Below are 12,576 nucleotides of genomic sequence, written 5' to 3'. Positions count from 1 at the left end.
AGATCAGGCTGGTTTCATCTCCTGCAGGAATTTCACAGGCCTGGCCTGCCCTCTGCCCGGTGCTGGAGCACCACCGCTCTCGGCGCTCAGCACGGGTCTCCCACGCCCCGGGCAGCGGTGAAGGTCCCTGGGCCGACTCGCCCTTTCCCCTGCGACTCACGGGACCTCCAGCCTGGTGCACCGCCGCCAGGAGCTGCCGTCGCAGACCCCCCCCCCCCCCCCCGCGGTACCTTCCACCCCTGGTGCGCTCTGCCGCCCCGCCTGCCCCTCTCCCCTCCCCTGCTGCCCGGCCCGGGGGGCACCCGCAGGCTCCCAGCGCGGTGCCCGCCGGCTCGGGTGCCCCCCGCCCCGTCCCCGCACCCCTCCCGGCAGGCCCGGCCCGGCCCGGCCCGGCGCGGCGCAGGTGCCGCCCGCTCTTACCTGCGGCGCTGCTCGGCGGGCGGCCGCGGGGCTGTGGCGGGGCCGGCCCGGGGCGGGCTCGGCTGATAAAGGGCCGCGGGGCGGGGAGGCCGCGGTCCCCGCGGCGCCGCCTCCGCCGCCGCTGCCCGCCCCGCGCCCCGCCCGCTGCGGAAGGGCCGGCGCCGCCTCACATCCGTGTCCGGAGGGCGCGGGCGGGCGGAGCCCAGGTGGGACCGGGGCCGGGGCCGGGCGGGGGGCGCTGCCCCGGTGCTCGGCGGGGCCGGGAGCCGGGGCCCGGCTCGGGCGGCCGGGGGCGGCCTGGGGCAGGCGGTTGTGTAGTTAGTGACTGGTGAAAACTCTGCTTGTTTCCCCAAGCTGTGTGTGCGGTCGGGGCCCGGGCGGTTGGCATCGCGTAGTGCTACAGCCCCTGCCTGAAGCCGCCGGTCCGCGATGACAACTATTTGCGACCTCCCCGAGGACGTTCTGGTGGAGCTGCTGTCGCTGCTGCCAGCCCGGGACCTGATCTGCACCTGCAGGCTGGTCTGCACCCAGTGGCGGGACGTGGTGGATCTGACCACCCTGTGGAAACGCAAGTGCCAGCGCGAGGGGTTTTACGTTCCGAATTTGGACAGAAGCGTCTCTGACTGGAAGATCTTCTATATGCTCTGCAACTTGAAGAGAAACTTAATCAAAAACCCCTGTGCGGAAGGTTTGTTTGATTATTTATGGTAGAGGGCTGTTTCCTAAGAGTCAGAATGAGTCAGTGTCCTGCATTACTCAAGTACTGCTGGTGGTGTGGGGCTGTCCAGCTACTGAGGGATCTCTGCTGGGCCAGACCCACAAGTAAACCCATGCAGTGAAACTGCCGTGGGTAGATGCAGGTAACTGCGTATCTGGTTGTGACCAGAAAAACCTTTGGAGTCAGGCCCCAGCACTGCAGACAGCGAAGGTTAATGTGCACAGCAAGTACAACGTGGTAATGAAACCGTCAGGAGCCGGGATTAAGCATTCAGGCAGCTGGGGGATTTTTGTTGTCTCAGACTTGACTAATATGACTACAGTAATTCTACTTTATTACTGATGACGAGCTGCTGATGAGGTCAGAAAGTTGCTGCCTATTGTCCTAGCTGCCGACAGCCACGTTAATGGCAACATCAAGATGGGAGCTGCTTTCAGCTGCAGGAAAAATACAGGGTATCTGAAAGTGCATCAAAGTACATTTCTGATATTCTTCTGTAGCTGATTCTTTAACAAAAGCAGAGATACTGCTGGAAACTGATGTCCTAACACTCATCTTTGATATCCCTGTTTTTAGACAACTTCCAGCACTGGAAACTTGATCTTAATGACGGAGATAAATGGAAGATTGAGGATCTGCCTGGACCTCATGGAAAAGACATACCCAACCCCAATGTACACAAATACTTTGTCACTTCATATGGGTAAGAACTGGATTCCAGTAACCTGGAGCTGGGACACCTGCTTCCTCCTGTCTGCAAAGGCACTATGGTTAGAAGGCTTGCGGCAGCTCACTGAACCTTAGCTCACGTGTGGGAAAAGGAGGGAGCTTAATTAACCTTTTATACTAGTTGGTGTAAAGAGGGAGGTGCACTGCTGCGAGAATTAGTCGCAGCATGTACTGAATTTCTCCATCCCTACCAGGAATTTCCTCTCCACGTGGGATCCCTGCTCCTCTTCTACCAAAAGTGGTGGGCAAAGGTTAAGGTTTGGCAAGCTGATCAGGTGCACTTACCTGACAAGGTCAAAGCTCTGTAATCTCCCAGAGTGGTAGGTGTGTCTGTCATGCTAACAGCTTGCAATAAAAGCTGTCAGCAGAGGAGGATTAGCTGCTTTTCAATCCATTAAGCAGGAGTTTCCTGTTACCAATATATGCTGTACAAGCGCAGGGACCCCTCTTAATCCAGCTCGTAGGAAACTCTTCCTTTTATCTGGGAGTGAAGCTAATCCGTTCCCTTGCTTGTCTAGTTCTGGCTTTGGAAAAGGGCATGCCTGAGCTGTGTCAGCCTTGCGGGCCTTCCGGATCGGAGTGGGCTTTTGCTAAGAGTAAGGCTGTCAGGCAAAATGTGGATGTGGAGAGGGACGAGATGTGGAGATGTGTTTGGTGAAATTGCGACCATTTCTATTGCCGTTGCAGGCCCTGCTTCAAGTCTCAACTCATTACGCTGCAGAAAGAAGGATACTGGAATCAGTTGATGGATGAGAAACGGCCTGAAATTGTAGTCAAGGATTGGTAAGTGTAGGCACTGACCATTTCTGGCATTGGCTGAGAGATAAGCTAGGCCTCTGAAGCTTTTCATGCTGTAAAATTGGCTCTTTGTCTGTTGGGAGCTGTAGCTCTTGAGTAAAGCATGAGCCAAACCTAAGTTGATGCAGTGGTGTGTAAGGAGGTGGCAAACCTATGAAGAACAGGGTAGCCTGCAGGTTTAGAACGTCTGAATAGCCATGGGGATTACATTCCCTTTCCTCTGCAGAGGGGGCTCCCCTCGGAGACTGTTTCTGAATGAACACTGCATGCACAACCCCGCTCCGCGGTTACTCCCTGCCTCTCCAGGTACGCTGCCAGGTTTGACTGCGGGTGTCGCTACGAACTGACAGTGAGGCTGCTTTCTGAAGACTACATTGTCCTCGAGGAGTTCCACCCCGAGCCAGTGGTTATAGAGCAGTGGAATGATGCAGCGTGGCGAGAGGTAAGCAGCAGCCCTTGGGCAGTGGCTTTGCCATCAGTATTGTGACACTTGAGTCTCACAAGTCTTACTTGGCCAAAAGTCCCAAGTGGGCTGTCCTCCTCTGCTCCCAGGCCTCCTCTGCTCAAGACAAAAGGTAAGTCCTTGCTGCAGACAGTGCTGAAGAAGCAGTAGTGCCAGGAAAGAGCTCGGCTAGGTTTGTAGGTGCCCAGGGTTTTCTAAAGCGTCTTGCCCTGGGCTTTTGTGTTGTTTCAGCTCAGGCTCTTCGGCGGTTTGTGGTTTTTGTCTAAGTAACTGAAGTACAAGAGCACAGTTCTTGGTTTATTGGATCAAAAAGAGCTTTGTTTTAAAACTGCTGCATGGATGTCATTTAAAATATTGTAGACATCACTTTTCTTAAACTCCTAAATGTGTTTAACTGGTTTGATTGGCTGTAGATTCCCCATGACGTCGTCGCTTACGTGACAAACCTAAGAATCAAGCTTAATGTTACATTGGGAGAGGATTTCGGGGCAGAGGGCTGAACAAGGCAGGGACTTTTCCTGTCCCTCAAAAGGGCTTTGAGGTACTTCCAGTGAAAGATAGCTTAAACTGAGCTTTTCCTGAGACCAGCCTGTAGTTGTCCGAGCTTCTACGTTAGTGCTGCCTTATTTAAGCAAATTAAAGGAATTTTGTTCTTTCTCTCCAGATTTCTCACACCTTCCAGAATTACCCAGCTGGAGTTCGTTACATCTGGTTCCAGCACGGAGGCGAAGACACCCAGTTCTGGGCAGGATGGTATGGGATCCGAGTGACAAACAGCAGCATCACCATTGGACCCCTGACGTTGTTATGAAGGCACGATCTAAGGGTTTGCTTTTACCTCAGAACTGTAACCAGGTGGTCTCAGGGGGACATGTGTGTTCGTACTCTCTGGGTGAGTGTCCTGGCTTTGTCTTGCACAGCTGATCTCAAACACAAGGGGCCAGTGCTCCTTGTTCACAGCAGAACCTCTGCAGGCCCAGCCCTTTGGAAAGCCTTCTGTCTTCATCTTTCATCCTTCTGTACCATGGATGTTACTGCAATTACTAGTGCCCTTCCACGGGAGGAAGACTAGGACAATTTAATATGTATCTGTCTTTTCTAGTTAATACGTCCTTGCGCTACAGCCAACCACTGAAGTCTTAAAATAGAAACCCTTTCTCGTTTGTTGAGGGAACTGACAAAAGATAAGGCTGAAATGTTTCATTTCAGATTATCAATGCTGTCCTCAAGGGCTCTGCTACAGAGAGATTTGTTTTGTATGCTGTTTTCCTGCTTCAGTTGAATTCTGTATAAAAACGCATATCTTTTAAATCAGGCCTGTCATAGCATAAGGAAACTGTCAACCCTTTTTCATAAATGCTGTGTCACTGGTACTTAATTCCTCACCGTTTCTGTAAGTCTATACGATCAAAATGCCTTCCCATCATTGTCTGAATGAACAGCTAGAGAAAGAGGAGGTAAGAAATCCCTTAAGGTGGATACCGTACCACACAGGTGCCTTCTGCTTGTGCCGGGCTTCTTCATATCACCTCTGTACTACTGAAGGACTTGGTCTGTGCTGAACGGTCTGACCCTCTATAAAATGTTAAAGCAGCAGCACACAACCTCCAGCTGTAGGATCCTTGCACGTTGTACGTGGAGGAGGGAGGTACTATACTGGCTGTCTTATCACATTGTCCCACCAACAAGCTCAGCTCAAATACTGTGAACCATGTCCCCTGTATGCAGAGAGCCACTACTGAGCCCTTCTTCCATCTCCTTCGACAGCTGTAGGATTAACAGGGTTTCCCTTGTCCGGTCTCTGTTAGGAGCAGGACGTTTGGCAGGTGCCCTTGCTGGACGCACGAAGCCCACCTTGCTAATGCCACTTGAGGGAGAAAGCTCTCCCGTGGAAAGGGGAGAGGCCGAGGCTGCGTAGCCTCTCCTGAGAACGGAGAGACTCCAGTACGTTCCAGAAAGGGTACGGAGAAGTGGTGGAAGCTCCACATAAAATACAAAGCTCCTTACAAAATAAAAACACTTCCTCAGTTAAGGGGGGAGGCTGGTTTGGACAGAACTCAGCCTAGTTCAGCTCAGGTAAAACTTGGTATTTATTGAAGAGTACTTGGGACAGTCACAGTGGACAGACACTACATAAGGCCTCGCTCACCCTTAGCACGAGTCCCTCGCTCTGGTGCAGCACGTAACCGATGGCTGTACAGCACTGCCAGTGTGCAGTGGAGGGGCCCTGTCGGAGAACTGGACTTGACTGCACACCCGGCCCCTCTCCTGCCCCCAGGGATTCACTGTGACAACACCTATACGCACGCTCACCTACGAGTGCACATGGGAACAGGCTCTGGCTCCACATTCCAAGTCAGTTCTATGTACAGTGGTAAGAGCACTTGAAACAAAGAGGCAGCAGCTGCTCTACATTCACCCAGAAGGCCAGCTGAAGAGAGGGTTATCAGGGTATGGTTTGTGAGATATCTTATTCCACTGGAAGCTCAGATGAGGCTTGAAGGCAAGGAAGAGTTGGAATCAGGTCCCTTTGTGGGCTCGCTCTTCTACATACAGCTGCATCTGGAGGAGAGAAACAAGCATCGGTTCTGTTGGAAATGCAGGTAGGTGAATGGAGAAAGTGTCTGCAACAGGCTAAATCGGAAGAGTTTGTACCTTCCCCCACCACCAGGTTTCCTGTTTTATTACGAAGAGTCTTGCCCTGTTTTGATTACTGGCACAGGCATCTGCAAGACTAAGCCACGGCTCAGCAGGCTGACGATTGTTTCCCTACAGAAAACTGCAGAGCTGGCATCAGCCTAGACAAAGCGGTTTCAGCCCCCTCTTGGGCCGGAATGCTCTGCTCACCTTTAAGATATCCGACGTCATGGTTTTCAGGGGGATAAGCCGGGGGTCGTGCATGTGCACGTCCTGTTCATCAGCGAGGATCCACGGGAAATCCTAGGGGCAGGAACACAAGGTGCTTTATTTGCAGAGAGGCTGGCAGACTCTGTAAGGTGAGCTCCTTTCTCAGCACTAGGTCAGCATTAAGTGAGTGGGAGCTGTAGTGGCTGAGGGAAGAAATGGGAAACTCACACTTTTCAGAACAGCAAAATTTAACAGGTGCCCACTTGGCCCTGAGACTCAGCATAGTTATCGTCAGTTACAGCATCGAACTATCATGTTAACCCGCTTTGCTTATTCCAAAGGTGACATCTCACGGCTTTAAACAATACACTCAGCTGTCCTGAGCTAGTGTGTTCTACTCATTATACCAGCATTTCATTGCAACTCCAAAACACTCAGGGCACAGATTTCTGTCCTGCCTTGCAGGTTTAAAGGTTGGTCTACTATACTACCAGTGCAGAGCAGGCTTCCATTTTGAAACAACTTTATGCTTCACTAGCTTTCTTGTGCCTTAGGACAGCCAAAATGACTTGGCTTGGGGAAAAAAAACTTTCCCTGTACCTAACCAAAGACTCTTTAAAAAAAATTAAAATCTTCCTTTAAAAAGTGATCTGCACACATTTTCCTACAAGATAAAATGTATTCGTGCACCCAAACCCACTAGTTACTCGTATCTTTGAAAAGAATCAGCCACCCACAGCTAGCGGACAGGGGGTGAGGGGTTTGTATGTGGTGTTGGTGAAATGCCAGTACCCGTTGGGTCTGTCAGCACTCAGGTGACTGAGCAGGCGCTGCACGGTACGAGGTGTCACAGCCCCAGTCAGGCACTGCAGCAGCTCCTGTCTGCAGCTGTGTGGGGTGGGTGTGCTCTGTCACCTCACCAGCGCAAACCGTCCACATTCAAAGCAAAGCTGTGAAGTGCATCACGGGAAGGTAACGTGCACGTTCAGACCGTCTGGCGGCCTTAACCTTGGCGATGCCAAAACGCCAACTTCACCCTTTGCTCTGCAGCTTGCTCACGCGCAGTCGGGCAGCCACAGGTACCACTCACCTTTATCACCTGGATCTTTTCCATGTTCCGTGTGGCAGCCTCCCGTGTGTGAACCAGGACTGTGAAGGTGCAACCTGTAAGAGAAGGGGCAGACTGGATCAGGGGACAACCCAGAGAGCATCGGACGCCACCCACCGTCTCACGCCCAGCAGGGCCGTGCCATCGCGCTGCCTGGACGCGTCTACCTGGGGGGTTGTTGTCCAGCACAGCATCGCACACACTGATCTTCAGGATGAAGGCACGCAGTAACTGCTCCACGTGGGACAGCAGGGACTCCGAACTGTTGGGGCGAGAGCAGTTGTTACTGGCGTGCGGCAAAGTACCGGGGCCTGGCCCTGCTTCCAGAGCACCGCTGCAGAGGCAGGTGTTGGGGCCGGGGCCAGCGGTCACTGGGGACGTTACCTGATGGACAGAAGAGGCGGCTGGGTGATCTCAAAGACAAATCTCTCCACAGGGTGGTGCTCTTTATCCAGGATCACAACTACAACTTTCTCCACATCGTTCTGCAAGAACAAAGATAGAAAAAGCCCTTCCTTAAAACAAGCTGTCTTCTGCCCGCAGCCTCGCACCCTGCTGATGAAGTGGGAGTACGCTGCTTTGTTGTGGCTCACAGCACCAGCAGTTAGCCAAAGCTTGAGCACTGTCAGATTATTCTTACCAATCAGAAAAAATGCTTTTGCAAAGACAGCTCATCACTAAGGCACCAACAGTACGTTTCTCCAGATACTGTTCTGGAACAAAGGAGGACATGTACAGCCATCTCATTGCATCACTCGGGAACCAACAACGACGGGGAAGTTAAGATGTGCTCAGACCGGTGGCCAAATATAGCAGCTCTGTACTGCCGCAAGGTAAAACTGACCTCTTGCCAGTCTCTAAATGTGCATTAAGTCTGTCTGTAAAGAGCAGAGAATGCACAATCTGCCAGCATCCTACGTCCTTAGGTGCCGCCTATGGCCACACCTTTCTCTTACAAAAACCTAGAGGTCAAACCTATCTTTGCTTGCTGGCTTACAGCAAAGCATTCCAACTCTACTGCCAGACAGGTGCTTAAGCTTAAATGCCTTTAAAAGCAGAACGTTAAGTTAACGTGCAGGATGATGTAACTGAAAATATACCGAGGTACATCCTCACACACGTGTATTAGATGCAACTAAATGCCGACAATCAGCAGCAAGGCAGGGCCTTAACTGCAAGGAAAGGTTACGGATGTTAATTTTATTTTTTGTTAGTAACTTTATCAGCTGCTATATTGTATATGGTAAATTTGTAAATAAATTTTGCAGTGAAGACAGTATTTATGTTTTCTTACTTTCTTCAAAACCACTTGCCCAGGCCCCTGACATGACCTTACCTTCTCGAGCAGTGGCTTTACACAGTGCAGCGTGTCCTGGATGTACTGATTCAGCTCTGGGTGGCAGGACATCTGCAGCAAATACAGTGAATAGTCAGAGCTGCGTTCTGATGTGAACCAGGACAATGCTAAACGGGAAGATTTTAACAGTGTGTTACCAGGCACTCGAGTCATGCTTCAAATAGCACTTTTCACCACTAAGTTGCCAATTCAAACCAGTAATTCTTCAATGGAAGGGTTAATTAGAATCACAGCATCATTTTGGTTAGCTGAGGCAGATCACTGTACCCACACGGTTGTAGTATATTGGCAATATATACCCCCAGTAGCACGTTGGGAACAGTGTATTCCAACCACCCCTCTTCCTAGGAAGCGTGCCTTCATGTTACCTGACTGCACGTAGCTGGGGAAGCCGCCTACTACTGTTGTCCGTGATCTGCTTGTTCCATGAGTACTGCTGTGTCCTCAGCTACGGGGCTGTTTTCCCTTTTGGCGGGAACTAAGTTCTCTTCAAAAATGAGTTTGCATGTTAAAGCAAGCTCTGGAAGTGATTTAGTTTGTTCTGGTGAGTGTTGACTGATCCCTGCTATCCTCCTTGTCCACGTGGCTGTCAGCTTCCAGGAAAATCTCCTACCTGGACAGGTACATTGTATTTTTTCCTCTTCTGAAAGATCCCAATAGGGTAAACTTCTCTGACGTATAAGATAAGGTGAACAGCCACTTCCAGGAATTCTGAAAGAACATCTGCAACAACTGAAAAACAAAAGTAAAGGATGCTGAAGTATGGAGGGGGGGAAGCATGCAGGGCAATACCATATACTCTTATGAAAATTTTTAAAGGTATTTTTCCCTGCATAAATTTCACGTGCTTCCCCTTAGCTGCAGGAAGTTTAGGGACAGAACAACCACGATAACAATCCCGCAAGCTCACGTGCCAGCAGGAAGCCTCGCAAGATACCAGCACAGCACGCTACCTTGCCCAAAGTTAAGGTCCTGCCGTGTGAGAGTGGTCATCTTTCCCAGAACCTGGAAGTAATCACAAAGAGAATGTTTAACCTCTGCCTACGCAGGAACGTTACTAATACAGCCAGCTCATGGAGCCATCCCATTCCTCAGCGCCACTGAGCTCAGACCCACCAAACCGCCCGCTGCGCTCAGTCACAAGCACAAACGCTGCCACCACAAACCGCAGGCCCCGCTGTGAAGGGTTTAAGCACCCTCCATAACCAACATGTCATCAGAAATCACCGGTGGTGCCAACACCACAGGCAGTATCATTGCTGCGTTCTGGCTCACCCCTCGGATTGACAGATTACTCATAATTTAATTTCTGCTTTTTTTAATTGTGTTTTCAAAAAAAAAAAAAAAAAAAAAAAAAAGGAAAATCTGTCCAGTTCACAGTTCTTCACTGTCTCCCTCCCTTTTGGATGCATTTTGCTAGTACTGGAGAATTCATGACTCCTAAGACACTAAGGAAAGTTTAGACAATCACTTTTTAGCACAAGGAATGCTATTTTTTTTAAAGCCCCACAACTGTTCTCATAACACACTAGAACATACCCCTTTTCTTTTCCAACCCCTATATCCTATTATAACACAACAACTGGTCAGCTTTATGGGTTTATTCTCACACCACCACCAGAAAACATTGCTTGTTCAGGATCTGCATCTTCCATGGACACCACACAACGTGGGTGCTCCTCTGCTGTCCACTACCAACAGCTTCAGAGCCTCCCTCTCCCGTCCCAAGGAACCCAAACCCTGCACAGCTGCAGCGGTCAGTTAACGTGGAGTTTGTCACACAGAATCACGGAGTATCTCGAGTGGGAAGGGACCCATAAGATCACGGAGCCCAACTCCCTGCTCCTCGCAGCACTACCTAAAACTAAACCACGCGACTACGAGCATCATCCAGATGCTCCTTGAACTGCGACAGGCTTGGTGCCGTGACCACTTCCCTGGGGAGCCCGAAATTTGTGACAATTATAAAGGGCCGCACATGATTGTGCCAAATTGAGTACTGTGGGCCACCAATCGAACAGCACACACTGGGGTTCAGCTTTCCCTGTATAGTGGAGTCAGTGCCTCACACGTTTAAACTACAGTGTACATAATTTTCTATCACAAATTTTGTTTCCTTACTCTCGGCACACATGTGAACTCCAACCACCAACAGCAGCACCATCGTTCCTAACCTGTGCAAGTCTTCCCAAGCTCCCCTCCAGGAGCACCGTGGCTCCATCAGTAACACAAGTGTCTCACACAGACCTCTGACAAGCCACAGACATTCCAGCCAGCTGTCTAGCCACTGATTTTCAAGCTGCTTCAGCTGCAACAAACATGTTTTTCAGCCCTACAAAGCATTACTTCAGCCTTCACAAAATGGGGAGCCACTCTCCTCTGCCTTTTAAAATCAGGATCATACTATTGTATACACAGACTTCCTGGAAGAGTAGTGGTCTGCTACAATAAATTAAGATACCTAAGCATCTCTAGCATCCCAGCTGCAGTGACTCTCAAATTCGTACAGAAGACCTGTATCAGAGTAGCACAAAGAATCTGTGGTTTTAGTTTTGGGTTCACATTCTCACCTAAACATCACCCTGTCTTAAACAGAGGCCCCAGTGAGGCAACAGCATCCCAGAAGATCCACCCTTCAACACAAGCACAAAGTCAAGCCTAGAAATCACACATTTGATACTCCCTCAGCTTCAGGTTTTGGAGTAACTGACTGGAGCAATGCTGCAGTTAATAGCCTTTCATCTATTAATTTGAATTTGCTGTCCTGTATGTTTGGGGTCAGCTTCCACAAAACGCCATCCCCCCTTCCCAGCGTAACAGACAGCACTGAGGGGTGGCTCGGGGAAGCGAGGAGTAGGCGTCAGGAAAAATAAAGCCTGCACTTCCTTCGGGGTGCTTTTTGGAATCTCGCATCCCTTCCTGAAGACAAATCCGAAGGAAAGGGAAGCAGAGGACGCAGGGATACCCCGCAATTTGAAATCCATCGCCTTCAGAGCGCCCAGAATAACCAGCCCAGGCCTCCCCCATCAGCTTGTGCCGTGCCCTGCCCGCTCCCCGGCCTGCGCAGAGACGCGGGAACCACCGAACGCTCCTTCGCCGCCTTACACGCCGGTTTCTGTAACGCCTGGACAGACGGACGGACAGGCCGGGGCTGTCGGGCAGGGACGGGTACCGCAGGGTGCCCCGTCCCACCGCTCCCCACCGCCGCCGGCACTTCGGCGGCCCTGCCGGCACTCCCGAGCCGCCGCCACCCGCCGCTCAGCACCGCTCCCTTCCGAAAACGGGCTCCCGACCTCGCGGCGCGCCCTCAGCGCAGCCCTCCGCTCCCCCGCTGCCAGCCCTGGGGACCCCCAGCGACCGCCTCCGGCCCGCCCGTCGGGGACCCCCGGTGCCCCTCACCGCCCCGCGGGGACCCCCGGTGCCCCTCACCGCCCCTCACCGCCGGCCCCCGGTGACCGTCACCGCCGCACACGCGCGGCGCCCAGCGCGGGTGGCCGGGCGGCGGCGCGGGCGTGTGACGTCAGGGCGGCCGGCGGGCCGAGCGCCCCCCGGCGGCGGGAGGAGCGGGCGCGGGGTGGGGGGGAGTCCGGTCGCCGCCGCTCGGCGCTGCCCGGCGCCCTCGCCACCTCCCGGCCCGCGCCCCCCGGCCCGCACCCCCCCCCCCGCCGCAGGCGCAGCTCCCTCCGTTGGAGCGGGGCTGGGAGCTCGGTGCAGGCACCGGGGGACGCTGGTCCATTTCCCCACGCCGTTACCGTAACGCGGGGGCGCCCCTCGGGGCAGCGGGGGCGCCGTGCCCGGCCCGCCGTGCCGTGCAGGTGAGCGGGGGTCCGGCCGCCACCCCACCCCATCCCACCCGGGCCGGAGCCGCCTTTGTCTCCGTCCTTTGTCTGCCCCGGTCCCTGCCCCGAGCAGGGACCGCTCCTGCCACCGGCCCCGCGGGAGCGCGCACCGTGTGCGCACCCCCCTCGCCCCGTTCACACCGGGCACCCCCGCACCATGCGCCCCTTGCACCCTCCCTTCACCCACCTCCAGCCCCCTCTGCACCCCCCGCGCCCAGCACACCCGAGCCCCTCCCAGCCCCACCTCCTCCCGCACCATGCACCCCAGTCCCCCGGGATTCCCGGCGTCCCCAGTTC

At 53.1% G+C, this 12,576-nt stretch overlaps 2 protein-coding genes across 3 annotated transcripts; one reads left to right on the top strand and one right to left on the bottom strand.

Moving 5' to 3' along the window:
• Nucleotides 1-846: 846 nt before the first annotated feature.
• Nucleotides 847-3,942, top strand: LOC104349296 (F-box only protein 6). Its single transcript, XM_009954801.2, has 5 exons — nt 847-1,108; nt 1,715-1,841; nt 2,555-2,650; nt 2,972-3,107; nt 3,793-3,942. Exons 1-5 carry the CDS (start codon nt 850-852, stop codon nt 3,937-3,939), a joined length of 765 nt encoding a protein of 254 aa, XP_009953103.1. The 5' UTR covers nt 847-849; the 3' UTR covers nt 3,940-3,942.
• Nucleotides 3,943-5,469: 1,527 nt separating this feature from the next.
• On the bottom strand, nt 5,470-9,442 carry MAD2L2 (mitotic arrest deficient 2 like 2). 2 transcript variants are annotated; one of them, XM_009954802.2, is made up of 8 exons: nt 9,394-9,442; nt 9,054-9,172; nt 8,420-8,491; nt 7,468-7,568; nt 7,251-7,345; nt 7,066-7,139; nt 5,976-6,068; nt 5,470-5,690 (listed from the first exon to the last, which is right to left on the bottom strand). In XM_009954802.2, exons 1-8 carry the CDS (start codon nt 9,431-9,433, stop codon nt 5,649-5,651), a joined length of 636 nt encoding a protein of 211 aa, XP_009953104.1. In that variant the 5' UTR covers nt 9,434-9,442; the 3' UTR covers nt 5,470-5,648. The 2 variants fall into 2 exon arrangements, with proteins under 2 accessions (XP_009953104.1, XP_086332219.1); XM_086476093.1 differs by having other exon boundaries at nt 7,066-7,345; nt 9,394-9,433.
• Between the last annotated feature and the right edge of the window lie 3,134 nt (nt 9,443-12,576).

The sequence above is a fragment of the Leptosomus discolor genome, chromosome 20 (genome assembly GCF_034619465.1).
Source record: "Leptosomus discolor isolate bLepDis1 chromosome 20, bLepDis1.hap2, whole genome shotgun sequence".
Classification (NCBI taxonomy): Eukaryota; Metazoa; Chordata; class Aves; order Leptosomiformes; family Leptosomidae; genus Leptosomus; species Leptosomus discolor.
This window is presented reverse-complemented; position numbering and strand designations above follow the sequence as displayed.